At 37.9% G+C, this 26,423-nt stretch overlaps 1 protein-coding gene and 1 long non-coding RNA gene across 17 annotated transcripts in view; one reads left to right on the top strand and one right to left on the bottom strand.

Moving 5' to 3' along the window:
- Positions 1–26,345, top strand: part of LOC113892541 — a 30,377-nt gene extending 4,032 nt beyond the window's left edge. The window contains exon 2 of the long non-coding RNA XR_003511078.1: positions 25,911–26,345. This is a non-coding gene — a long non-coding RNA (uncharacterized LOC113892541). The remainder of the gene's footprint in view (positions 1–25,910) is intronic.
- Positions 1–26,423, bottom strand: part of PLEKHA5 (pleckstrin homology domain containing A5) — a 262,286-nt gene that overhangs the window by 80,972 nt on the left and 154,891 nt on the right. For 10 of the 16 annotated variants that reach the window (XM_027541455.1, XM_027541465.1, XM_027541452.1 and 7 more), the window contains 8 exons: positions 25,059–25,142; positions 24,048–24,168; positions 21,084–21,188; positions 18,672–18,744; positions 11,945–12,045; positions 7,641–7,756; positions 7,329–7,346; positions 1,367–1,834 (listed from right to left, as the gene is read on the bottom strand). In XM_027541455.1, coding sequence (XP_027397256.1) covers positions 1,367–1,834; positions 7,329–7,346; positions 7,641–7,756; positions 11,945–12,045; positions 18,672–18,744; positions 21,084–21,188; positions 24,048–24,168; positions 25,059–25,142 — 1,086 coding nt within the window. The remainder of the gene's footprint in view (positions 1–1,366; positions 1,835–7,328; positions 7,347–7,640; positions 7,757–11,944; positions 12,046–18,671; positions 18,745–21,083; positions 21,189–24,047; positions 24,169–25,058; positions 25,143–26,423) is intronic. The other 6 variants (XM_027541466.1, XM_027541457.1, XM_027541467.1 and 3 more) reach the window with 1 other exon arrangement.

Below are 26,423 nucleotides of genomic sequence, written 5' to 3'. Positions count from 1 at the left end.
TATCCAGCCTCCTGCTGAATGAATGCTTCTCCTTTCATCCTTACTTTTAAGCATGTCTGATATAATGATGATGACACTCCAAATCTTATTCAAGTCCAGATCTCTCTTTGGAGGTACAGACTGCAGACACCTCAAATCTAACCTATCCAATCACTCATTACCTTCTGTCTTCCCAATCCTTCCCTATGCAGTGAGAGGCACTGGATAATGCCTGACAACTAGACCAAAAAAGCAGAGCACCATTCTTGATTTCCCCCAGCCACTCAAATTAGATTTGAGTGAGACCAGTCTGCAATCAAGCACATCCAAGTACTCAACTAGCCTTGTCAATTACAAGTTCAGTTTTTGAACTTTCTCCAACTCATTCTCCAGATTCTACTGAACCACCATTCTGCAAACATACAACTCCTCTGGCTTCTCTCTCCAGCCTTGCTTCTTGTCCATCATTATAGCAGTTGTGATGATGTGAGCCTAAGCCAGACTCACGGCTTTGGAGCCTCCTCCCAGCACTACACACTCCTGAGCTGTGCATACCTAAACCAAGATAAGCATACCATCCTTCTTATCTGGGCTCCTACTTTACTTCCTCCAGAGAGGTTTCCCTGAAACTTTAGGCTGGGCTGGTTGTCCCTGAAACATCTTCTCTTCTTGCTGTATTTGTCATCGTATGCAGTATCTGTTTAACTTTCTCCTCCACAAGACTAAGAACGGCTGCAAGAAATTGGGACTATATCATTTCAGTATTTTACTTCCTGGTCCCATGATTACCATATAGTAATTATACAATAAGTATACAAAAGAACAAGTGTGTACATGAATGAATAAATGCTTAGATGAATAAATAATAATACTTAGTCATGTGCATCATGAGTTTAAGAAAGCCAAGGAACAAGACTGAGAACCAGAGCACCTAAGCCTTTCCGGTCACCACATTACATGTCTCAGGAGAGCTTCGCATTACATTAAGCTGTAGAAGCTACTAACGGAAAACAGAGCAGGACGGTGGAGAGAGTGAAGACAAGTTGTGTGTGTGTGTGTGTGTGTGTGTGTGTATAAGGGGGCAAGGCTAGGTCTTGCCCCCTTCCTTGCCTCAAACAAACATGATCTGTACCCACGGCCTACGCCTTCTTTTATGCCGGGCCAGGGAGGATGGTTCCTTGCCATCAGTAAAGTTGGATGAACATTTCTCAGAACACTGAGAGACAGAGAGAAAAAAAAAAAAAAACAACCCCCCCCCCACACACACATCTGATTACCCTGAAGAAAAGATGAGTCATGAAGCTGTAATATCACAATGGAATTTGAATTTAATACATTGACTCTGTATCTCAGAAACCAGTCTCCCACAACACCACAAGACACTTACCCCCTGGTTTCCTCTTCATGACCTCTTCCCTTCTGGATTTTAATCCACTGCTCCAGCTGTTGCATTGAATTCGTTCTCTGTATGACTCGATCAGCCTCTGTGTGTAAGGGCCCCGTATTGGGATGACTTCCGCCTCTAAGATCTGCCAGGCTCACATTGACTGTTTTGTTCTCTGAACTATTCAAATTGACTGGCCTGTAGTGTCCAGTCTGACCTGGGCATGTCGACCCGCTCTCATATTCAGACGACAGAGAATTCAACTTTACACTATTAATTTTTGTTAAAGGTCTATCTTGGCCATCCTTCTGAAATCCATATTTTTCAGCTTCTAATGCCTTTTTTTCTTCATTTCTACTCATTTCCTTGTTTTTCTGGTTATTTTGGACCTCTGGTTTAATTAGCACTCTATGATTGGGAAAGTTATTGATCTCTTTAGCTGGTGCATTTTCAGATGTAATCTTATCCACTCTGAAATCAGAGAAGAAAGGCAGAGTAAATCAGATGAAATAATGCACATGCTATTTTTGGGATTCACTCTGAAAAAAAAAAAAAAAAAACATAAAACTACCTTTGACTTTACAAAAAGCCCTGAAAGGGTTGCAGAGGACACGTCTGCACAAATCCCCAGTGTCATGGCATGAAAATTCAAGTACGACACCAGAATGTATAAATAGAAAGGGGAGAAAACTAACCATAAAATACACAGTGTAGAAAGCACTGGAAAACAAAAAAAGTGGTGAGTGTCCTTACCATTAGAAATCTGAAAAGAAAGCAAATGAGGCTGCCCTTTGACCGTGAAACCACAAAAATCCATGCTTAAAAGACCACAGTAGCTGGTCGTTTGAAATAAACAACATGGTTTCCAGCCAGGAGGGTTAATGCATCATGAGACAAACATGACTCTGGTTTGTGGAAATGGACATTATCTTCTGATGCTATCAAAGACTGAGACCATGTGACCAACTCTCTGTATTCCTGAGGACTTAAGTTTCTGAGCTAGACTACATGTGCTCTCTCTTTTTTTTAATTTGTGGAACTTCTAGTAGTTACACTGTTGTTTTGCTTATTTATTTTTTGGTTGAGCACAGGCTTTCTAGTTGCGGCCAGGTTTGGTGGGGACTGGAGGAGGAGGGAGAGCGTGCAGCTAGTCTCCAGTTGCTGTGTGTAGGTTTTTCTCATTGCAGTGGCTTCTCCTGCTGCGGAGCAGGCTTTGGTGCACGAGCCTAGCTGCCCTGCAGCATGTGGTGGAATCTTCCCGAATCAGGGATCAAACCTGTGTCCCCTGCATCGGCAAGCAGATTCTTAACCACTGGACCACCACGGAAGTCCATAGTTCCACCTCTTACTAGTTGAGTTTCCAGCATGGTACAGAAATTACTGAGCCTCAAACTCCTCTTTAGCAAGTAGGGAAAACTTTAGCACCAAGGATTCGGGACTGCTGTGAGCTCCACACGAGTAAATCTGTGGCTGGCACAGACTTTATCACCACTACCATTCAATCTCATCAAGCAACTGTGGATTAGAATCTGGCATCTCATGTCCACGTCCCTGCAGGAAGAATGTGCTGCTTAGCAGTGTGCGCCTGAGCCAGCAGATGGTTTTACTGCTCACCATGTCAATTGCTCTATCTGGGTCTTTTTGATGAGAATCAGCTTTCCTGAGACCAATCACTTCCAGGATCTGACCAGACCAAGCTAAGTGTCTGTACCTGCACAAAACTGCCAAGATGATACCACACTGGGAGGCTCCTTGAAGAGGGAACTGACTACCCTTGCACATTTCAATATATAATAACAATCCTGCTGGATCCTAACTGTGCTGTTGCTGCCAGTGTCAGTGATAAAAATGCATGTGTTAAAAATGCATAATCTATATATATTCTTGGAGGAGGAAATGGCAACCCACTCCAGTATTCTTGCCTGGAGAATTCTACGGACAGAGGAGCCTGGTGGGCTATAGTCCATGGGGTTGCAAAGAAGTCAGACACAGCTGAAGAGACTTAACAACATACATATTCTGTTCAGCTATACAGAGATGGCTAGTTAGGAATAAAATCAGCGAGAAAAAATAAAAAGAAATGTGACTATTTCCCTCAGAGTACAGTTACAGACCATCCATATATTTAGGTTTAGATAAAATTCATGGCTTCACATTGGAAGCAATATTAGACACTGAGAACTATCAATAACCTCAGATATGCAGATGACACCACCCTTATGGCAGAAAGTGAAGAGGAACTCAAAAGCCTCTTGATGAAAGTGAAAGTGGAGAGTGAAAAAGTTGGCTTAAAGCTCAACATTCAGAAAACGAAGATCACGGCATCCGGTCCCACCACTTCATGGGACCAGATGGGGAAACAGTGGAAACAGTGTCAGACTTCATTTTTCTGGGCTCCAAAATCACTACAGACGGTGACTGCATCCATGAAATTAAAAGACGCTTACTCCTTGGAAGGAAAGTTATGACCAACCTAGATAGCATATTCAAAAGCAGAGACATTACTTTGCCAACAAAGGTTCGTCTAGTCAAGGCTATGGTTTTTCCTGCGGTCATGTATGGATGTGAGAGTTGGGACTGTGAAGAAGGCTGAGCACCGAAGAATTGATGCTTTTGACCTGTGGTGTTGGAGAAGACTCTTGAGAGTCCCTTGGACTGCAAGGAGATCCAACCAGTCCATTCTGAAGGAGATTAGCCCTGGGATTTCTTTGGAAGGAATGATGCTAAAGCTGAAACTCCAGTACTTTGGCCACCTCATGTGAAGAGTTGACTCATTGGAAAAGACTCTGATGCTGGGAGGGATTGGGGGCAGGAGGAGAAGGGGACGACAGAGGATGAGATGGCTGGATGGCATCACTGACTCGATGGACGTGAGTCTCAGTGAACTCCGGGAGATGGTGATGGACAGGGAGGCCTGGCGTGCTGCAATTCATGGGGTCGCAAAGAACTGGATACCACTGAGCGACTGATCTGATCTGATCTGATGGAGCTTCTTCCACTTGAAAGATAGAAGTCAGAGAAGATCTATGCTATAAACACATTTATCCAAGCTAATTTCAGGAGTAGTGAGAATTTTTTAAAACACTAAGTATCAAATATATGAAAAGGTCTTTTTAAAAAGTTACCTCTAATCTACCTAAAGCTCTTAATTTAAATTACAACTGCAATGACTTTTTCCTCAGTTTTTCCAAAGACTTAAGAGATGTAATCAAAAAAGACACATGCTGACTTCTCCCTAAATGGAACCAAAACTTATTCAAAAATGTATATTAAGATAACATAAATAATGTAAAACCTGTGATCTAATTTTAAAAAGTAACATTTAAGTTACTGCAGAAGATACATGCAAATACAGAAAATGATAATAATGGGCTGAGAGACAGAAAATTATTCAGAGAATGTATATTATGCTTAGAATTTTTTAATGCCATCAATGGCCTGCCCATTGGGGAACGATGACATTGAAGTTCATAGGTTAAAATACTTCATAAATGAGCTAGAGATAGAATAAAAGGTGTAATTTCTTTCTTTCTTCCTTTTTTAAAATTAATTTATTTGGCTGCTCTGGGTCTTAGTTGCAGCATGCGGGATCTTTAGTTGTGGCATGTGAGATCTTAGTTCCCCGACCAGGGATCAAACTCCAGCCTCCTGCACTGGGAGCATGGAGTCCTAGCCACTGAACCACTAGTCCTTAGAAGATGTAATTTCTACAGGATGATGGTGACTGACATCAGGTTGGGCACATAGGTGGTATTCAATAATTCCTGGATAATTGGGCAAATTATATCAACACAACTGGCTAACAATTGCTATGGGCAGATAATCAACAAATAGTTGTCCAGAGTCAAGACACAATATTGAATATCATCTTTATCAGCATAAATTAGGAGTAATTATTAGTAACAACAGAATGGTTCCAAATAGGAAAAGGAGTACGTCAAGGCTGTATATTGTCATCCTGCTTATTTAACTTATATGCAGAGTACATCATGAGAAACGCTGGGCTGGAAGAAACACTAGCTGGAATCAAGACTGCCGGGAGAAATATCAATAATCTCAGATATGCAGATGACACCACCCTTATGGCAGAAAGTGAAGAGGAACTCAAAAGCCTCTTGATGAAAGTGAAAGTGGAGAGTGAAAAAGTAGGCTTAAAGCTCAACATTCAGAAAACGAAGATCATGGCATCTGGTCCCATCACTTCATGGGACCAGATGGGGAAACAGTGGAAACAGTGGCTGACTTTATTTTGGGGGGCTCCAAAATCACTGCAGATGGTGATTGCATCCATGAAATTAAAAGACGCTTACTCCTTGGAAGGAAAGTTATGACCAACCTAGACAGCATATTCAAAAGCAGAGACATTACTTTGCCAACAAAGGTTCGTCTAGTCAAGGCTATGGTTTTTCCAGTGGTCATGTATGGATGTGAGAGGTGGACTGTGAAGAAGGCTGAGCGCTCAAGAATTGATGCTTTTGAACTGCGGTGTTGGAGAAGACTCTTGAGAGTCCCTTGGACTGCAAGGAGATCCAATCAGTCTATTCTAAAGGAGATCAGTCCTGTGTGTTCTTTAGAAGGAATGATGCTAAAGCTGAAACTCCAGTACTTTGGCCACCCCGTGTGAAGAGTTGACTCATTGGAAAAGACTCTGATGCTGGGAGGGATTGGGGGCAGGAGGAGAAGGGGACGACAGAGGATGAGATGGCTGGATGGCATCACTGACTCGATGGACTTGAGTCTCAGTGAACTCTGGGAGTTGGTGATGGACAGGGAGGCCTGGCGTGCTGCAAGGCATGGGGTCGCAAAGAGTAGGACACGACTGAGCAACTGAACTGAACTGACTAGTTTTTAGAGTGGAAAATACAAGAAAAGAAAATAGAAGTTGAAATTCTGGGATAAGTGCAATATATGAAACTAAATTTATCTAGAAATCATATATTTTAATGACTATATTGATTTCTGTATTCTAAACAATTCCCTGAAAGTCAGTATTATCTGAAGTTAGTTTTATCCTAAGATTTTCTTTTTTTTTCACCTAACAAATTTTCTGGAGCTCTCTGTCATAATAATCTCATCTTTATGTCCATCCAGGTCATTTTTACACATGGAATTCCAAAAGCAGATTTTCCCATTATTAGCTCTCAATCGAGAAAATGCATTATGTTTGAGGTAGCTATTCTTATAAACAGGTGTCCCAGAGTTCAACCTTGGACCTTCTTTATTTTTTTCTGCATACTATTGCCTAGCTCTAATTATTAGTGATTAGTTAAACTGATCTGAAATAGATAAACATAAATTTACTTATACAGCATCAACTTGAGTCTTTTAATCAACACCTCAAAAGACTTTAATTTCCTGAGAAAATAGTAAAAAGACCAGACATGCAAGTTAGCAATCTTCCTTATATATGTGCTCAACTGTTGTTGACTCAAAAAAAAATTTAACTGTATCATAGATCTTTGTCCAAAATATAGGAATATATTTTCAAAATGCCACAAGCTCATAATTCAGCTAATATTTACATATTTTAGAAGCTGATTTCCTCTCACTAGCTTTTAATATAGTTGAATATTAAAATGATTCATATGTTAAGGCAGGGGGGAAAAAATCACACTTATATCAATTTTAACAGTACCTATTTATATAACCAAAGTAAGTCCTGGAGTTTTAAAAGAAAGAAGATAGAATTCATTAAGAAGTAGATATATTTAGAAATAATCTAGATGCTTGATGAACTATTTTCTGGAGACATTCATCATGAAACAATCAGAAATATCCCGGAAACACCAAAGAAATGAAACATATCAAAAACTTTTATTTCAACTGATTAAACTTGAGAAACATACAACATAATATAAAAACACAGTGAAATTAACTTCATGAATATAAATTCTCCTCTAAGATTCAGAACCTTAAAAAACACTGTTCTGTATACTTTTAAGATAGCAATTAAAAATGTACTTACCGGATATTAAAGGTAATTCTGTAAGAAGAAAGAACATTCAGTTGGAATGTTAGGATTTGGGATTCACCTCAGTACATGGGTAGGTGAGAATGAATAAAGAGGGAAGGTGGGATAAAAATGCAGGTGGTATCTCAAACCAACTAGAGGTGTACTGATTTAATATAGAAGATGAACTTAATCCTTGCTTTCTGGGGAAGAAATGGTTCTGTATCATGACTACTAAAATGACATGTACTATGATAATGATGTATTTGCAAGGCAGGGGATAAAATATAAGTGGAAATCACCACTGCTTTCCCTACAAGCCTTTACCTTTTCACAGGTTCTGTCTGCACCAGGGCAGCATCTAACATGGCTTTCATCCATAACTCCATTTCCTTTCCTGTGTCAGTGCAGAAATAATAGGTCCGCATGTTCGGATGGGCAGCCTGATCGAAAACGACATGATTGTTTTAAATAGAAATATGGCACCTATAAAAGTAAAAGAAAGAAAGAAAGTTCAGTGGCTCCCTACACAGACCATTACTATCAAATTTCAAAGAAAGTGGACTTGTCTTACTGAGTTGGCCAAATGTTGGGTTTCTGATGTATGGAAAAACATGAATGAACTTTTTTGGCCAACCCAATACATATAGATATAGAAATAAGGGACTTCAGAAAAACACTATTCAATATTGAAAAAATATACACATCTTACATTTTTTTCTCCTATCTTTATCATTTTTCATTTTCTTTAAAAAAAAAAAAGTTTAAAGGAAGGGAAGGTAGGAGGAGAAGGAGGTAAGAAAAAAAGCACCTGGCCATCCCTGTTCCATGGACACACCCCAAGCAATTTCTATTTACAGTTCACATCTCTCTGTTCAAGAATGTTTCACAGCAAACAGCAACTAAAGTCACTAATTGCATTTCCCTCCTGTGGCAGCAATTCCTTCAGCCCTTAAAAGTTGCTGTTCTCAAAGCAGTTTGGCTAATCATTATAGACACCTATACACAAACATAAAAGATTCATAAATGACCCCAAATGGCACTGCCCTTTAGGTTTTCTTCTCAAGTATCAGAGTAAAATATAAATGCTCTAGGTTTGAGGAAGAAGCCCTATATCACCAGTAAGTGGTTTAACCTGCCTCCACCCACAGAAGCAGATGGAAAACAATGTCATGGAGGCCCTGCTGAGGGACAGCTCCCCAGTGCAAGGACTGAGCGCTAGGCTCAGCCCTGGGCCAGCAAGGCGAGGACGGACAGCAGCAGTAGCTGCCTGTTGAGCAGAAAACCAAGGCCAGTTAATACAACATTGTAAATCAACTAGACTTTAATAAAAAAATTTTTTTAAAAGAAAACAAAGGCCAAGGTGGGAGAAACATTCTTTTTGCCTCCTAGTTTATTTATTTATTATTTTTATTTTTTTGGCTGTGCTGGGTCTTCATTGCTGCACACTGGCTTTCTCAAGTTGTGGCGAGCAGGGACTTCTCACTGCAACGGCTTTTCTTGTTGCAGAGCATGGGCTCTAGGGTGCACCAGTTTCAGCGGCGCATGGGTTTAGCTGCTTCGTGGCACATGCAATCTTCCTGGACCAGGGATCGAACCCATGTCCCCTGCATTGGCAGGCAGATTCTTAGCCACTGTACCACCAGTTAAGTCCTGAACCATTCTTAATTTCCACTTAAAAATGCCTGAGACAGACTTCCCTGGTGGTACAATAGATTAGAATTTGCCTGACAATCCCTGGTCTAGCAAGATTCCACATACCTGGGGGCCATCAAGCCCATGCAGCACAACTGCTCTAGAGCCCACACTCTGCAACAAGAGAAGCCATCACAAAGAGAAGCCCACGCACCAGAACTAGAAGTAAACCCTGCTTGCTGCAAATAGAGAAAGCCCACATAGAAACCAAGATCCAGTGCAGTCAAAAATAAGTAAGTAAATAAAATAAATTTTAAAAAGCCTGTGACAACTCCCCAGTAGACACTGAAAGACAAGGATAAATAAACACAAGTTATTTCAGCACAGAATGAGGCAAAAGAGTTAGTCTAAACAGATGCAAGGAGAAGACCTGGAGCAACAGACTTTACTCTGAGATCCTGACTGTCTGCTTTATCTACAGCGTCAAATTAGCTTCTTGGAAACCTTTTTCAGAATCAAGATGTAAATAAATTGAATCAATACACTGAGAAAATCAACTTACAGAACCAACAAATACCATTTGACTGTGGAAGGGATATAAAATTGTATATGGAAACCATGAGAAAGAATCAGCTCAAAAAAAAAAAAAACACAAAACAAAAAAAGAATCAGCTCAAGTGCTATATACTGTTAAAGTGATTAAAACCACCAGAGTCTCTAGACTAGACTAAGGGGTGTTTTGGAGAGATGGATAAAGACCCACTGCCCATATCTGTGATGAGTGGAAGGAATGCTGGGCTGGCACTCAGAAGTTCCAGCTGTGGCCAGGGCTCAAGACACTAACAAACCACACCCAAGCTTGCAATCTGTCAAATGGGAATATGATGGCAAAGTTCCCGATTTAGCTTTTAAGTTCCACAGTATTGTTCAGCAATTGTCTCTACTTCCTACTTACCACTGTGAAAACAGCAGGATCAACGCCAACAGACTTAGTAGTAAACATGGCTCATAAATTCAGAGAAAACAACATCGTGGAGGAGAGAATTTGAAAACAGAAATCATCATTCTTGTTACAGATAAAATACAATCAAAATTAAACTAAATAATTACAGAGACAATATACTCATACACGGTCACTTTTATTGCTATTTAACATCATATTTATTGATATTAAAAAAAAATCTATATATATATAGAGTCAAAGACCTGAGCAAAATATCCTGTCTACTACAAATTCAATAAACATTTGCTAAGTTGATGAGCAAACAAAAGAATTTAAACCAGTGCCCCAGTAACTAACTGTCAGTATCAGAGAGTTTGGCATTGTACTTTAACAAGTTATTATTTTGACTTATTGGTATTAAATGTTGTTGTAACATACGGAAATGGGTAGCTTATGCCTTCATAACCAGTGGTCTTTGTTCGGATATAACCTTATGGTTGAAGCCACCCACAACCCTCCCACCACTCTGCCTTTCCCAGTCTTTTCTCTGTAATTATAAATGCAACATGTTAACTGGCCAAAATTGTAGCTCAGCTGCAGTCCTGACTATTCTTTAAAAGTGGACAGGAATTACAGAGTGACTCAATTTTATAATGGTACACACATTTTCATTGTTAAATAACAGCATACGTTACCTTTATATTCTTCTTTTTCTTAAAATGAAATTTTTACATTAAACCCCTCAAGAGTTCTAAATTTAAAACTGACTTAAAAAAATAGGTGACTTCCGAAATTTATGTCAGCCATCATCATAAAGCAAAGAATGCAGCATAGTTTTTGAGAACAATAGCAACAAAATAACCAACTTAGCATTAAACTACTCCAATACTTTGGCCACCTCATGCAAAAAGTTGACTCACTGGAAAAGACTCTGATGCTGGGAGGGACTGGGGGCAAGAGGAGAAGGGGACGACAGAGGATGAGATGGCTGGATGGCATCACCAACTCGATGGACATGAGTTTGGGTGAACTCCGGGAGTTGGTGATGGACAGGGAGGCCTGGCATGCTGCGATTCATGGGGTCACAAAGAGTTGGGCATGACTGAGTGACTGAACTGAACTGAACTAGCATTAAAGCGGCTTCTTATTTGAAGGTGTTCTACTAGCACATCATAGATGGGTGAGTATTATTAGTTAAGGGAAGCGAGCTCCGGTCTGCTTAGATTTAATAATAGATTTAATGTTTCCTCTTCAATAGGCTCTCAAAACTATCTGATATTCATGATGTACTTAGATCTAAGAGCACCTTTGCAAATCTTCTCTAAAATCATGAGTGCACATGTATGAGGTTAAAAAACACATTATCCCCAAGTTTATTATGAAAAAATTCAAATATACAGTAACTTTTAAAGAACAATACAATGATCACCAGGATAGTACAGTTATATCTATCAATTATTAGCATTTTAACATATTTGCTATATCTAGCACAGTGGTCCCTGACCTTTTTGGCACCAGGGACCAGTTTCATGGAAGACAATTATTCCATGAACCCAGGGAGGGATGGTTTCAGGATGATTCTCATAAGGAGCCCGCAACCTAGATCCCTTGCATGTGCAGTTCACAGAAGGGTTCAAGCTCCTATGAGAATCTAATGGCTCTGCTGATCTGACTGGAGCTGGAGCTCAGGCAGTAATATAAGCAATAGGGAGGGGCTGTAAATAAGGTGAAGCTTCACTTGCTTGCCTGCCTCTCACCGTGGGGCTGGGTGGCCTGGTTCCTAACATGTCTGTGGCCCGGGGGTTGGGGACCCCTGATCTAGAACCACTTGAAAGGAGGCACGAAAGACACCTGGCCCTTTAATACTTCAGCATGTACTTCTTACTAATTAAAGGGACACTCTTCTCCTCGACCCTAAGACCGCTATTATATTTCAAATATTAAAAATGACTGTAACTAAAATGTCTTTTTGTGATAATCCACAGTCAATATCCATTTCTTAACCAATGCAACATTCAAATTCAGAAAAAAAAAAGTATGACTATGTCCTTACCTTAAAAGCATATTTGCGGTTAATGTGATCCTCTGAGGTAAGCAGAGCTATCTGAAAACTGGGCAACAGTATGCTTCCCAGAATACCCTCTTCTTTCTCATCTGAGAGGTAATTGAACATCTGATTAGAATTTCCAGTGTTCTCATGAAGCAGAATAAATTTTCTCAAAACTTATTTTGACAAAACCAAAAGACTTTCATATATAAATTTGTATAATTCATTCATGTATTATATTGTAAGGTTTTAAGGGAAAACATTAAATAATGGAGTATATATATACTGCTTTACTTTCAACAAAATTCCCTGTCTTAAGCAAATCAGAACTTGGCCCACGTCAGAACAAGGTCAATTAGACATAAAAATGGCAAACCTTTGGCATATAGACTGCATTCTACAAAGTCCTCTGGCATGTGATTCACTGAAACTACATAAGCGTGTAAATGGTGACACTGAAAATTTACAAAATGAATCCACCCATGTTTCCCATAGGATTTAAACAGGCAACCATTTTAAAGCCCAGATAGGCATGGCTCTCTCATCACAACCTTCAGACTTTGTTCCATGTCTTATCAATGAAGCCTTTCTTGACTGCTTTATTTTGAAGTGCTTCCATCCTGATCTGTCCCAGAACCTTCTCTTCTCTTTCTGGAGCTCTACCACAATGACCCTTAACATGTGCCCCAATACCTCTGAAACCCTGTATGTTTTATTTTTTACTTATCATCTTCCTCTCCCCGACTAGAATGTAAACTCCACAAAGACACTTAGAACAATAGTAGATGCTCAAACATTTTTGAATACATGAATATATACACATAAAAATATCTTTTAAACTATACTTGAAATATTATATGCTTCTTAAACATGTATCCTTGAAGGGTTGTTTTTACCAGTCACTATGATACACAATAAAGTTAAGAGAATAAATCACAGACCTACAAGGCAAGCACATAAAATATACCTAGGAAAATGTCAAAACATTCATTCTCGAACAGTATAGATTCACATTATTAACTTGCTGCTTGGGGGCAGAGATGTCTATGAAACTTGAAATATATAGTACATTGTTAGAGACCCGTAAGACAGGTTAATAAAGCTATGCATTAGGCTGGTGAACTCAGCAATGAGAAAAATCATAAATTAGAAATAAATCTTTTTATTATGCTTGCCATGTTTTTATTATTATTATTATAAACTTAACAAGGGATTTCACTTATTTTCCCCTCATTTCTAGAATATATGTTGAAACTTCCAAAAGAAAAAAGTCACATTAGAGGTTAATTTCTGTAACTCTTCTCATAACACTGGAACAAAATTTTGCTTTTATTATATTCATTAGTTCTCTAATATAAGACAGAATGAACAAAAGTGTAGATTTATTCTGAAAGGGAAAAAGGGGGGGGCAGAAAGCAGACAACAATTATAAAGAATGACAACTTAAAAGAATGAGTCACATTCTAATTTTAAATCCAATTTTATGTTTATATAAAACATATAATCAGAAACAGGTCATGAAATCATCTTTATTAAAAAAATCATTTTTTATCAAATAATACATTTTTCTATGTTGTATAACTGGAAAATTGACTTTCCTAAAGTTATTTCAGAATATGCAGAGGTAATAAGCATAGAGTGACTTCACCAATTATCATGGACTGTTTCCCAGTTGGATTCTAAGTAGCGGTAAGATCTTGCCAAGCTACCGGATGCTGGGTATCTCAGTGTCATCTATCATAAAACTGAAGAAAACAGGACTTGCCACAAAGGAACATGCTGTGAGGGTTAAATGAGTTAACAGACATAATGACTGCAATGAGGCACTCAGCCCATGCTACAAGTTCAGTAACAACTGCCATTATTATTATATAAAACTGAAGGCATATAAAATCTTCATCAAATGACTATCCAAAGTCATATGCTACATTACTTATATGTTCTTGAAAGTGAAAGTGTTAGTCTCCCAGCTGTGTCTGACTCTTTGCAGACCCAAGGACTACAGCGCACCAGGCTCCACTGTCCATGGTATTCTCCAGGTACGGATACTGAAGTGGGCAGCTGTTCCCTTCTCCAGGGGATCTTCTCCACCCAGAGACTGAACCCAGGTCTCTTGCAGTGCAGGCAGATTTTTCTACCATCTGAGCCACCAGGGAAGCCCTAAATGTTCTTAATCAAGGCATTTTTTTTAGTTCTCTACCTAGGTAACTGTCTTAGTTTCAATCACACAGAGGGCCTTGTACTCTGGTCAAGCCAAGGGAAGGTACTTGATGTTTGTAGAAAGAATGAACTCCTTGTCGGGGACTGGGGGTCAGCCAGGTGTTTCCCAGACTGCAGGGAAGCCTAACTCCTCCTTCTGCCCTGTCCTACTTCCCTTCCTCCCCAGCCCCAGGTCCTGATACCAAGACCACTCCCTAGTAAGCCTCTTGCACACTGATCTCCATCTCAAGGCTTGCTTCCTCAGGAACACAACCTGGGACAGGAGCCATAAGAATCCCAACACCTTAGTGGATTCAAAGGACATTTTAGACCCACCGTTTCTTCTGCTTCAAAGAAGTTTGAGAACAACATAAGACATACATACAATTACAGTTTCGTGTTTAATACAGGAGTTTAAATTTACTAGAATGACAAACAAATGTCTTTTATGCCTTGATCTACTTTTTAGCCTTTCCTCTTGCTAGGTTTTCAGGTACCTTTACTCCTTAAGCTCTGTGTGTTATTTTACAAATATGCCATGCTCACTCATGCTGTGTATGTACTAAGCAAGTCATTTGTCTCTAGATCAACCTTTCCTGACCCCTTCCTTGTACAGGCCTGGTCAACAGTCATCAACACAACTGAATACTACAACATTCTTTCTCAGACTCCTTCAGCTAATCTGTGAGCTCCATAAGGAGAGGAGTCTATATTGTTAATTTCTGCATCTTACCACCTATTAAGATGTTTGGTGCATCAAAAGAGCTCACTGCTGGCTACCACCCTACTCTGAAGCCACCATCATTTCTACACAATGTTTCCTTCCTTCTACTTTATAACCTGTTTCCTAACAGCAGCTTGGGGCTTCCCTGATGGCTCAGTTGGTAAAGAATCTGCCTGCAATGAAGGAGACCCTGGTTCAATTCCTCGGTCAGCAAGATCCCCCAGAGAAGGGATAAATTACCCACTCCAGTATCCTTTGGCTTCTTTTGTGGCTCAGCTGGTAAAGAATCTGCCTGAAATGCAGGAGACCTGGGTTTGATCCCTGGGTTGGGAAGATCACCTTGAGAAGGGAAACGGCTATCCACTCTACTATTCTGGCCTGGAAAATTCCATGGACTGTATAGTTCATGGGACTGCAAAGAGTCGGACACAACTAAGAGACTTTCACTTTCTCTTCAACAGCAGCTTGAGTGAGCTTTTCGAAAATGTAAATTAAAGCACATTCCTCTTGTGACTAAAAATATACTGTCGCTTCCTTGTGGCATTTTGGGCAGAATCTAAACTCCAATAGCATCCTACATGGATCCTACATCCACTTCTTCCATCTATCTCTTTCCCTAGTGCTAACCCTAGAGCTTGGGTTACTGCTTTCTTCCTGCTCCTTCAATATGCCCAACACTTTTCTACCACAAGGCCTTTGAACTACTGTCCCTCCTGTCTGGGATACTCTGCTTCACTCTGGCTCCTCCTTGTCACTGGTATCTTGGTACCTAAACCGTCTGCTCAGAGTACTGATCCAAACAGGCTCCTGCCCCGTGACCTTCTTTTGTATCATGACCTTCTTCTCCTAAAAGCACTTAACCGTGGTCTTGTTTATTTATCTGAGTGGATCCACTGTCTCCCTGACCTCTGGAGATTGCAAGCTTTATGGAAGCTTTCTTTCACTGCTATTTTAATAATACCTGGAATGAACCAGGTCTTGCTCAATAAATATTTGCTGAGTGAATTATATCCCATGTTAAGTTTCATCAATAGACTGACTACAGAACAGAGCAATTTCCGTGCTTTATCACAGTGTTCACAAAATGCCCGGTGTTTTGTAAAGAACAGTGAGAACCTGGGCTTCCATCTGGTATTGGATGCTATTCTATTGTAAAAAAAAAAAAAAAGGCAGCAAAGCGCTCTTATTCTCTCACTGTATTATTTTCCATATCTGTAAAACACAGACTGATCTGTTAAAAATTTCTGACAGCACACTCTCAATGTTAGAGTATTAGATGCTTGGACAGATAGAGAAGAAATGAATGGGGCTGCTATATTCAATGCACGAGGGAAGACGAGATTAGGAATTTTCTAGCGGTGTAATGGTTAGGACTCTGTGCTTTCACTGCTGCGGGCCCGGAGTTTGATCCCTGGTCAGGGAACTAAGACCCTACAAGCCCCATGGTGTGGCCAAGAAAAAAAAGAGAAGATTAGATTTGGGTGGGGCAGAAACTTGTGGTTAGGACAAGTGCCTGGGTGCAAATCCTGGCTCCTGAGACTTGCTAGGGGAGACCTCAGGTCAGCTACTGGACCTTGCTGCCCTTAGTTTCCTCCTGTGTGACTGTGCAGAATAAGATCTGCCACCTTATCAGGTGGCTGTGTTGGGCAGATCCCCTAGAGCAGGGAACGGCTGTGCACTCCAGTATTCTTGCCTGGAGAATTCCACAGACAGAGGAGCCTTGAGGGCTACTGTCCACGGGGTCACAAAGAGTTGCACACAACTGAGTGACTAACACTTTCACGTTCAGCTGGCTGTGAGGAAGAGATGCAGTAGGTCATAATGTTATGTGCTTAGCAAATGGTTAACAGTCTAAAAATTGCAAGTTATTAGGATCTTTTCACTAAAATCTGAGTTTTCATTCAAAATCTAACATTTCCTGTTGATAAAGTAGCAAAAGTGTAGTATCATATGCTTCTTTCCAACCATCTGAAGAACAAGAGGTGAGTGAAGTGATATTTCTTTCTTTTCTATATTTTCTTCTTTTTCATATTCCTCCTGTCTAGGGAAACTGCACTATAATTAATAGATGTATTGAATGTAACACACATATGTTTAAAAATAATATGGAATCTCATACTCAAAATGGCTTTGGAATTCACCTTTATTTTTTTCAAATTACATTAAAAGTTATTTTAATAAAAGTGATGAGTAGCAAGGATACTTCCATAAGCAATAATAATATCAAATGGCAAAGAATTTAGTGTTCTTTCTGTTGCAAATTAACATTAAGAAATTTTTTATGTGAGAAGCAGCATTTTCTTGTTCTTAAAGTTCTAAATTTAGTCTATAAAACATACTGAAAAAAAGAAAGAAAAGTACAAATTATAAGCTTGGGAATAATGTATGAGTTACAAACACTGACTTTCTGAAAGACTGGGAAAACCTTTAAAGAAAATTTTAAGTCTTGCACTTAACTAAAGATAATACCACAATTGCAGCCCAACCAATATCTCTACGCCAAACATGAAATTTTATAGGTTTGGTTAATTCTGACTCAGCAGTATTTCTCAACCTCGGTATTCAGTGAGGGGAAAAAAAAGATGAATACAATTCTAGTAATTTCAAATTTTGAAGGTCAATTTGCATATGTTGCTTTGATAGGTGACCACAGAATTCTGTCCCACCTTTTTTGGGGGGACAATCACAAAGTAAATTTAAAAACTGCTAATAGGCTCTAAAATCCTACTGTATTTTGTGGTATGTAAATTGGTAACTATATACTGACTGATTCCAACCAGATTCTAAAGTACGGAAGAAGGGCTGACTGTCCAGATTCATGATTTTACACTGTAGCTGAAGCAGATTTCTAGGGCCACACGGCATATGCATCCCTTGCACTGTTTGACACCAACTCTGGGGACACTAACGTAGCCACATGGCACCTGAACAGAGACTTCTCTGGACTCTGACTCTGCGTTAATCAACAACTTATTAAAGCCTACAAAAACATTAAATGAGAGAGAGATATAAATGAAGACTGCTTTTAATGATACCTTTATTTCTTCTCCATCAACATTAATAGCCTAATCTGTAGGCTATTAATCCCTTTTGCAACTTTCTCATTTCAAGCGGGTTGCCATTGTTCAAAAGAAAAGTGTGTGTGTGTGAGAGAAAGAGAGAGAGAGAGACAGAGACAGAGAGGGGGTACTGGAAGGGATCATAATAAATAAATTCTTTGCTATTTTTCTTATTTGCTAATACATCATAGTAGTCTCTAATGCTCTAAAATCATTTGCTGGGGAGAATGGGGTGTCTAGTGGACCAATGGCTAGATGTGACAAAATTGACATATAAAAAGAATCCCATCAAATTAATGTTTTCTTATCTATTAGGCACTGAATTCAAGGATAACATTATAGAGTGAATACTCACATGCTCTTCATATAAACAAATCAGGTTAGCAGAAACAGATTACAAAAACCAGACCAAAACTAAGACCATTCAGTTTGAAGCACTATATTGCCTTCTGTCCCACCTTATTTACTTCAAACTACATACGTCAATTGGAGAAAGGAATGACAACCCACTCCAGTATTCTTGCCTGGAGAATCCCAAGGACTCTCACCAGAGAAGTCTGGTGTGCTACAGTCCATGGGGTCACAAAGAGTTGGACATGACTGAGTGACTAACACACACATATCACACATATCAAGAGTTTCTTGATATCAGTTTGTTGATAATAAAATAGTAAAAAGATTTCTAATTTTTTTCTTCGAAAGAGTATCTGATGCTTCACATATATTCTATAGTTTGTGGTAGTAAACTCACCTCTATAATAAAAGAGGCAAAGATCAGAAAGCACGAACCAGCGTTTCTTCCATAGCTTCATGCCAGTGCTGTCCTGCATGAAACCAGCATGATAAAGGATTATTTCTTTTTCATTTCAGAAAGTGAAAACTCATTTCTGGTGCATTTGTTTAAAATAAGCTCTTAAAACAAGGTGTGTTTGATATATGCTGCATAGAAATCTAACTAAAAAAAAAAAAAAAAAAAAGAAATCTAACTAAAACCCTAATCAAAATTTGGAGGTAGTTTTCCAGGGATTTATAACATGGTAACATATTTCTAAGTACACTGGTCTTTGAAGAATAATACTGTCATGTAAAAAGGAATTCTGCTGAAGCAGTTTGATCTGGTTTCGTATTTGCAAGCGATGTGAACACGTCTGAGCATGAGAATAAGGTGACTGTGCAGTAGGGTGTGCATTCTGGTAAGCCAGATTTAATAAATATGTTAATCTTCAACATGAAGAAAAGTGTGTGATTTGAAATTATTCCAAAGGTAATGTGATTTAAAATGATTATGAATAAAGGAACCTTAGCATACAAACACATTTAATAAACATTTTTTTCTTCTTACATATCCAGCCTGGGTTTTGCTTATCCTGCAGAAGAGAGTACCCACTTGGCAGCTTTTTCTAAGTAATTTGGGTAATAAAAATACCAAGCTCAAACAAAACTACAATTTAAATAAAAATTACCTTCCCACATGCAATAAACCAAAACCATAGGAGAAAATGAAACACAGACACACACAAACACAGACATAAACAGGTAAAAAGATGCCAGTTTGTATGTGTGTTGATTAATATTTCTCAATTTATTTCTAGTTGTGACCATCACATAAGGATGGTTTCAGAACTGAAGAAATTATATGGGTAAAAATCTCTTAAGTAAGATTTCATCCTTAAAATTTACAGTTACACTTAAGGAAAGCATTCCCCCCCCCCCCAAATATACATTTTCAATTTCTTCATTAATTATTTCTTTAGTATAGATAATTTCAAAGTTTAGATTTTTAAGCAGTTCTACAAATATTCTCTATAAGCTACACACCTATTACAGAATAAATACTCAGGAGTAGAGAAACTTGTTGGTAGAGCTTTGGCAATACTAAATTAACCAAGGGATCAAGAACTAAGAACGGCAATCATTTTAAGTAAGGAGTCCCATATCCTCTATAAAGCTCAATATCACATTTAGCTATTTGAACAGAATTTGGACTCATTAGAAAGTCTAGTTAAAATTCTTTCAGCTTGGATAAGTTTAAATGTCAGACGGTTAAAATACAGTTAAGTGATCTTTAAATAAAAATTAAAAGTTGGTATCCAAGTTACACACACAATCAATGCAGTCAGAAATTGGCAAAATTAATTTGCTTGAATGGGGATTCTCTGGATTTTAAGTGGGTCTACTTCCAATACGTTAGATTAGTTGCCATCCAATTGTCAGGTGGAACGTCTAATGCATGTTTCATAACGACCTCATCGTGAATTTTAATGAATATAATTATTAGGTCATCTGAAAGCAATTAGCATTATTTGACAGAGTAAATTAGCACTATTAATGAACTAATATTTAACTAACATCATCTGCATACATGTAGAATCAGAAAGACAGAACACAGGCAGATAAAGGTCCCGAGTGCAGTTATCTCAGTTATCTGGAGGTCATTTGAAATCCAGATGCAAACCGGGAAGTGAAAAAGAAAACAGCCTCTCAGCAATCAAAACAGATGCCACCAAGTTTAATGTACACACATCCTTACCAGTTACAAAACTAACAAGGTTCCAAAAAAGCTTAGTTACCAGGTTTTCCAGATAATGGAACAATGTAAACCCCTACTTATCAGGGTATAAGAGTGACCTATGCCCGGGCAAACAGATAAACAAGAAAAGAAACAAAAAAAAGCAGACACTTGAAAGAGTAGTTTCGAGGGCATGGAAACAAAAATCTGCAAAACTCAGGAAAATCTCGAATTATCATCAAATTTCTCTATAAATCAAAGCAGAGAAGTACATAATTGTACCTTTTTATAAGAATAGAAAATGAACAACAACTCTGTATTTTTTTCCACTGAAAAAATATTTTTGCCTAGAAGATCTTAGCATGTTATTTTTAACATTTTCATACAACATACATTTAATTTCAAATTTAGAAATACCTCTCTCTCACACACACACACACACACACACACACAAAATACCTCTGTTCCAGGTAACACCCATTACTTTTTCTTTTTTCACTGTTTCTCTAACACTCTTCATGGTAATAAAAAGGGAAGAACCTGGATGATTAACTATACAGTTTCTTCTCTACTTTATATAATTGTCTTAGGACCTTCAGCTGAAAAGGTTTCTTTATATTCTCTTCTTTTTTCACATCAAACGGGAAAAAATACCTGTTTATAAAGCCAACCTCGTCTGACCACAGGTGCATTAGGATTCCTTTTAATTGAGTTTGATCTCTTCCCAAAATTATGAACTTTTTTTGAGGCCCGTGAAGTCTAAAAAAAAAAAGCCCAACAGAAAATATGGTATTAATGCCTAGATATTGAGTTTACTTTTTATCTTCATAATTTTAACCTTTTAAAATCTCTTCTCCAGATTTCTTTGAAACTTTCAGGATTTAATCTTTTCAGATGAATTATTGCAATTCTGCTTTTGTGTCTTAGTTGTTTCAAGTATAAGAATTCTGCACAAAGGCTTTTCCTCTTCAAGGATATTACAAAAGGATCATGTATTTCTCTCCTTTAAAATTTTCAGGAACAATTTTTAAAAAGGCACAGTGTATGGCAGTATTTTGCCCTACCTGCTAAATAAAATGAATCTTCAGTAAAAATTATATTAACGCATTTTAAAGAATAAACCAAATGACAGAACTTTTTGACTCATATCTGCAGTTAACAGTGTTGTCCCAATTAAAGTCAACAGTGTCAAGTTACAAGAGCAGATCTCACAGATAAAATATAAACAAACATATCACATCAAATCAAAACAAGACTGGAAGGAACTGCTTAATGTCATGTAGTGTTTTCTTCTTTAAGGACAACTCTGAACTTGAATGATGCCAGCCAGATGGTGTTTACCATATTCTTAAAACTACAAATAATCTTTTAAAATATTGCTATGTTTAACCCAAACAATTTATCTTGGTCGGAACAATAGCGGTGACCAACAAACATAAAGACAAAAGAAGCTGAATTTCAATTCCTCTGTGAAGGTAAGTTGGAGAAGGAAATGGCAGCCCACTCCAGTGTTCTTGCTTGGAGAATCCCAGGGACAGAGGAGCCTGGTGGGCGGCCATCTATGGGGTCGCAGAGAGTCAGACACAACTGAAGCGACTTAGCAGCAGCAGCAACAAGGAAGGTAAGTAGTATCAATTTATCTCTTATTTTTCAACTTACTAGAATCTTTGGAAAGCTAGCACATTTCATTAAAACCTCCTTTGTAAAAGTTATATTAGTACATAATAGAGTTTTAAGGTCCAATATCAACCATGGCATTTTTTTTTCTGGATAAATTTTAATTTCCTCTTGAACAAATAACGCATAAAAACACAGTATAGACCTCAAATGGTACAAAAAGATGTAGAAGGACCAGTCTACTTCTCACCTCTAGACACCAGCATTCAAACAACCCAAACACAACTCTAGGCAACTAATGTCACTGTGTACATATGTGTATCTACTCATGTAAATGACTGTTCACAGTTACAGAATCTCTGTCTTTCCCCCTCAAATAACTGCCTATATAACACCTACTCCTCAGTATTCTTCTTTAATTGTCATATAAGTTATCAATATTACGCACGCATGATAGTTTTCTGTGACTGAATTTCTCATTCTCTCTTTTGACTTCTGGGATTTGTCATATTTAGACAGCACATCTGCATTCTGAGTTGGCTGTTTTGTTTTTGTTTTTTTAAAAAACTTCCATTATTTTCTGTACTGCTTTTATGGTTTTGTTTTTTACCATTTCAAACACCTGCTCCATCTGGAAAATTTTGGGTGTAAAGTGTGAGGCACAGATTCAACTTTCTTTCCAGACAGTGACTTAGTGGCTCTCTACCCACCAGTCATTTTTCTAGATTTTAATTAAAATGCACCATGATGCTCACTTATCCTTTATGTCATATACAAAATAGAAATAATTTATATTATTTGAAAATCTATACTTATTTTAATATTCTACAATATTTCATTAAAAAAACCTTAACAAGTATTTCTTTACAGTAACCATAATTTACTATTACAACTGTTTTACTATTATAAAATACATAATTATTTTCTAAATAAATAAAGACAATTCTTTTATCATCTTTTGATTCTCTTGCTATCCTTAATTTAGGCACCAAGCAGTAACTTTAAGGCAACTATTTATTCAGATTTAGCAGATTTTCTAAGAGTTTGAAGACATTTTTACATTAAAATTCTATATCAAAACATTAACATTATGGTACAAGAAGCAATAACTATAAATTATTATAGCCACACAAGTCTGAGATCATAGATTAAACAGTATTTTTGTTTCTGATTACAAAGAAAAACCATCCACTTCTGTATCCCTATGGCTATAATACTTTTCACATAATGGATTCTAAATATTTCAGTCATCAAACAACTGACATAGGGTTTTGAAACCTTTTAGCAGTAATGGATACAATTAACAAAATAGTATAATATTATAGAATAAAATAGAATATATATATATATATCATTCTGTGTGTGTGTGTTAGTGGCTTAGTTGTGTCGAACTCTTTGCAACCCCATAGACCGTAGCCCACCAGGCCCCTCTGTCCATGGGATTCTCCAGGCAAGAACACTGGAGTGGACTGCCATTTCCTTCTCCAAAATGATCTATAGAAAGAAAGTGAAGTCTCTCAGTTGTGTCCGACTCGTTGCGACCCCATGGACTATAGCCTACCTACCAGGCTCCTTCATCCATGGAATTTTCCAGGCAAGAGTACTGGAGTGGGTTGCCATTTCCTTCTCCAATATATCATTCCAGGCATACTTAATAACAGGATTTCTAGGTCATTGAATTAATCGTCACCTTTAAAACTTAAGTAGATTCAATAAACTGCCACTGTCTCACACAAACATCTATTATATTTGTAAAACAATTCAAAATCAGAACTCTATAATATTTAAAAACTATAACTCATTAAATTATTAAAATATAATCTTAGTTCTTTATATTCTAAGGCCTTGCTTCTTATGCCAATTACCTCAAATGCAATTAGATTCATGTAATAGCAAAAATGAAATGATTATTCTATAATTCTAAGTTCATTAAGAGTAATAATAATGGATACTACCAACTATGTCGGTTATCAATAATTAAGAGTAAGCAAAATAACTTACCCTCCCTACAGGGCTCATTGGATGCACCGCATAGTCTGAAGTCATGTTATAGTTCGAAGCTTCATTTATCATACTTATAGGTCGTTCCTTTTTTTCTTCAGATGTCATGGTTGCAACAGTCCTGAAAATATAACATGTCAAGAGTGGCAGAACGTGCTACTTCTGTAAACCACTTTATAATGACATTTTCCTGGAGCTAATAATGCTGGTGTCTGTCTGACTTTTCCGAACAGCTGGGTATTAGTTCGAGCTTAATAAGCACTATAGTTCCAGCTTAATATTTATAACTACTTGAAATATAACTAAGCACAACTTAAGTTAATATCATGTTTATTTTAATAAGCTTTCATACAGTTATGTTACTTGGTCATCTAACTGGAACGTTTTAATTACAAGATTTGCTATTATAATACTGAAGGCCATAAAAATGATAGGGAATTCCCAGGTGGTCACGTGGTTAGGACTCCTCACTTTCACTGCCGAGAGCACGGGTTCGTTCCTTGGTTGAGGAACCGAGATCCCATAAGACAGGCAGTGCAGCAGCCCTCTCCCAACCCCCTAAAAGAAAATAATAACAATGGTACCAACAACTAATTTTTGAAGAACAGATTTATAAACTATTTTCAAATAAATTTCACTTGATGCTTATAAAAATCCTGAGAAATGGTAATTCCCAGTATCTCTATTTAAGGATGAGAAACCTAAGTTCAAATTAGTCTAATAATTTGACCAAGTTTAGTTCCCCCTGACCTTGCATCCAGGGATCTTGAGTTTATTCTCTGTGTTTGAGCTATTGTAAAAATAGCTTTTGAAATTACATTCCTCATGAAAAAAATTTTAAGCCATGTTTCTAAACCACACATGGTAAATAGATGGTATTCTGTTACTACCCTTGACTGCAAATGTCCAGATAAAAAAACTGTTCAATTGTACTGTATTAAATACGGATAACAGCAATTGGAATGCTGACCCCATTTTGAATAGAGGCGTTCCATGAAACGCTTTACTTACTGTTCATTCACTACAAAAATACAATTGTCCTGGGATGGCTGTCCTGTGACTGGATGTTTACAGGTCACTTTCCTTTCATTATGGCTGGAAGAAAAGAGAATAAGAGAAAATGAATGTACTACTACCACAAACTTTACAAAATACCAGGTAGCGAAATAGCCAATTTCTTCATTGCAACAATAAAGTTAGTGAGTAAAGGTGATGCAATTCAAAGCCCCAGGTACTGACACTCCTACATAGCCCTTTCTACTATCTACTGTATGTACATGTGTGTGTAAATGCTAACTTAGTTTTACAATACAGCTAGACTCACCAGTTCCCAACCCACCCCTATCCAGAGTAGGACCTCAACCTGTTCTTCTATTTTCATAAACAAAAGGAAGCTGATCTGGCTCCACAATCATTGCATTTTACATGATAGGTGGGCCATGAATAGAAAGTAAGTATGAGTATCCACCTACATCCATTATTTTGTATCCCAGTCTACGCACATTATAGAGACCCACTATCAAATTCAAATATGGAAAGATCAATCTAACAGCACTACAAGATGGGCATCAGAATATTAAAACGTAGAGTGTAGCACTGGAAGAGCAATAATTTATGGGATTGTCGTTTCACAAAAAAATCTTTACATAAATAATGTAAAGGGACTGATTTTTATATCTGAAGAAAGTATGCTATAGAAACATGTAAGAGGAGAAATGGAAGGAGTAAACAAAATTGTTTAATGAATGTACAAACAGCACAAAGAAAAATCTACCTTTTATGCTTACTGAAAAAAAAACTGCTTTAAGAGTGGCTATTTTTTGGAGAAAAGGATCTTTGTCTAAGAACTGCTATTCTTCCTAGGTCAAGTGATAAGATTATGCCTACTACTGTCTTCGGAGATCAGTCCTGGGTGTTCATTGGAAGGACTGGTATTGAAGCTGAAACTCCAATACTTTGGCTACCTGATGTGCAGAGCTGACTCATTTGAAAAGACCCTGATGCTGGGAAAGATTGAGGGCAGGAGAAGGGGACGACAGAGGATGAGATGGTTGGATGGCATCACCGACTCAATGGACATGGGTTTTGGTGGACTCCGGGAGTTGGTGATGGACAGCAAGGCCTGGCATGCTGCGGTTCATGGGGTTGCAAAGAGTTGGACGTGACTGAACTGAACTGTCTTCTGGATATGAAAGGAGAAAAATCCCAATCTATTTATCTAAGCCCAAAATAACAGATGCCTAAAATAATATGCAACATGCAATGATACCTAAAAAATATACATCATTTGTAAACAAATATTTTTTTCTCCACTGACTAACATACCACAAAGAAAACTGTAAGGAAGATCAATCACTGACGTGCTAGACCTTAGAA

The sequence above is a fragment of the Bos indicus x Bos taurus genome, chromosome 5 (assembly GCF_003369695.1).
Source record: "Bos indicus x Bos taurus breed Angus x Brahman F1 hybrid chromosome 5, Bos_hybrid_MaternalHap_v2.0, whole genome shotgun sequence".
NCBI lineage: Eukaryota > Metazoa > Chordata > Mammalia > Artiodactyla > Bovidae > Bos > Bos indicus x Bos taurus.
Note: the sequence above shows the minus strand (reverse complement) of the source record. Positions and strands in the feature narration are given on the sequence as shown.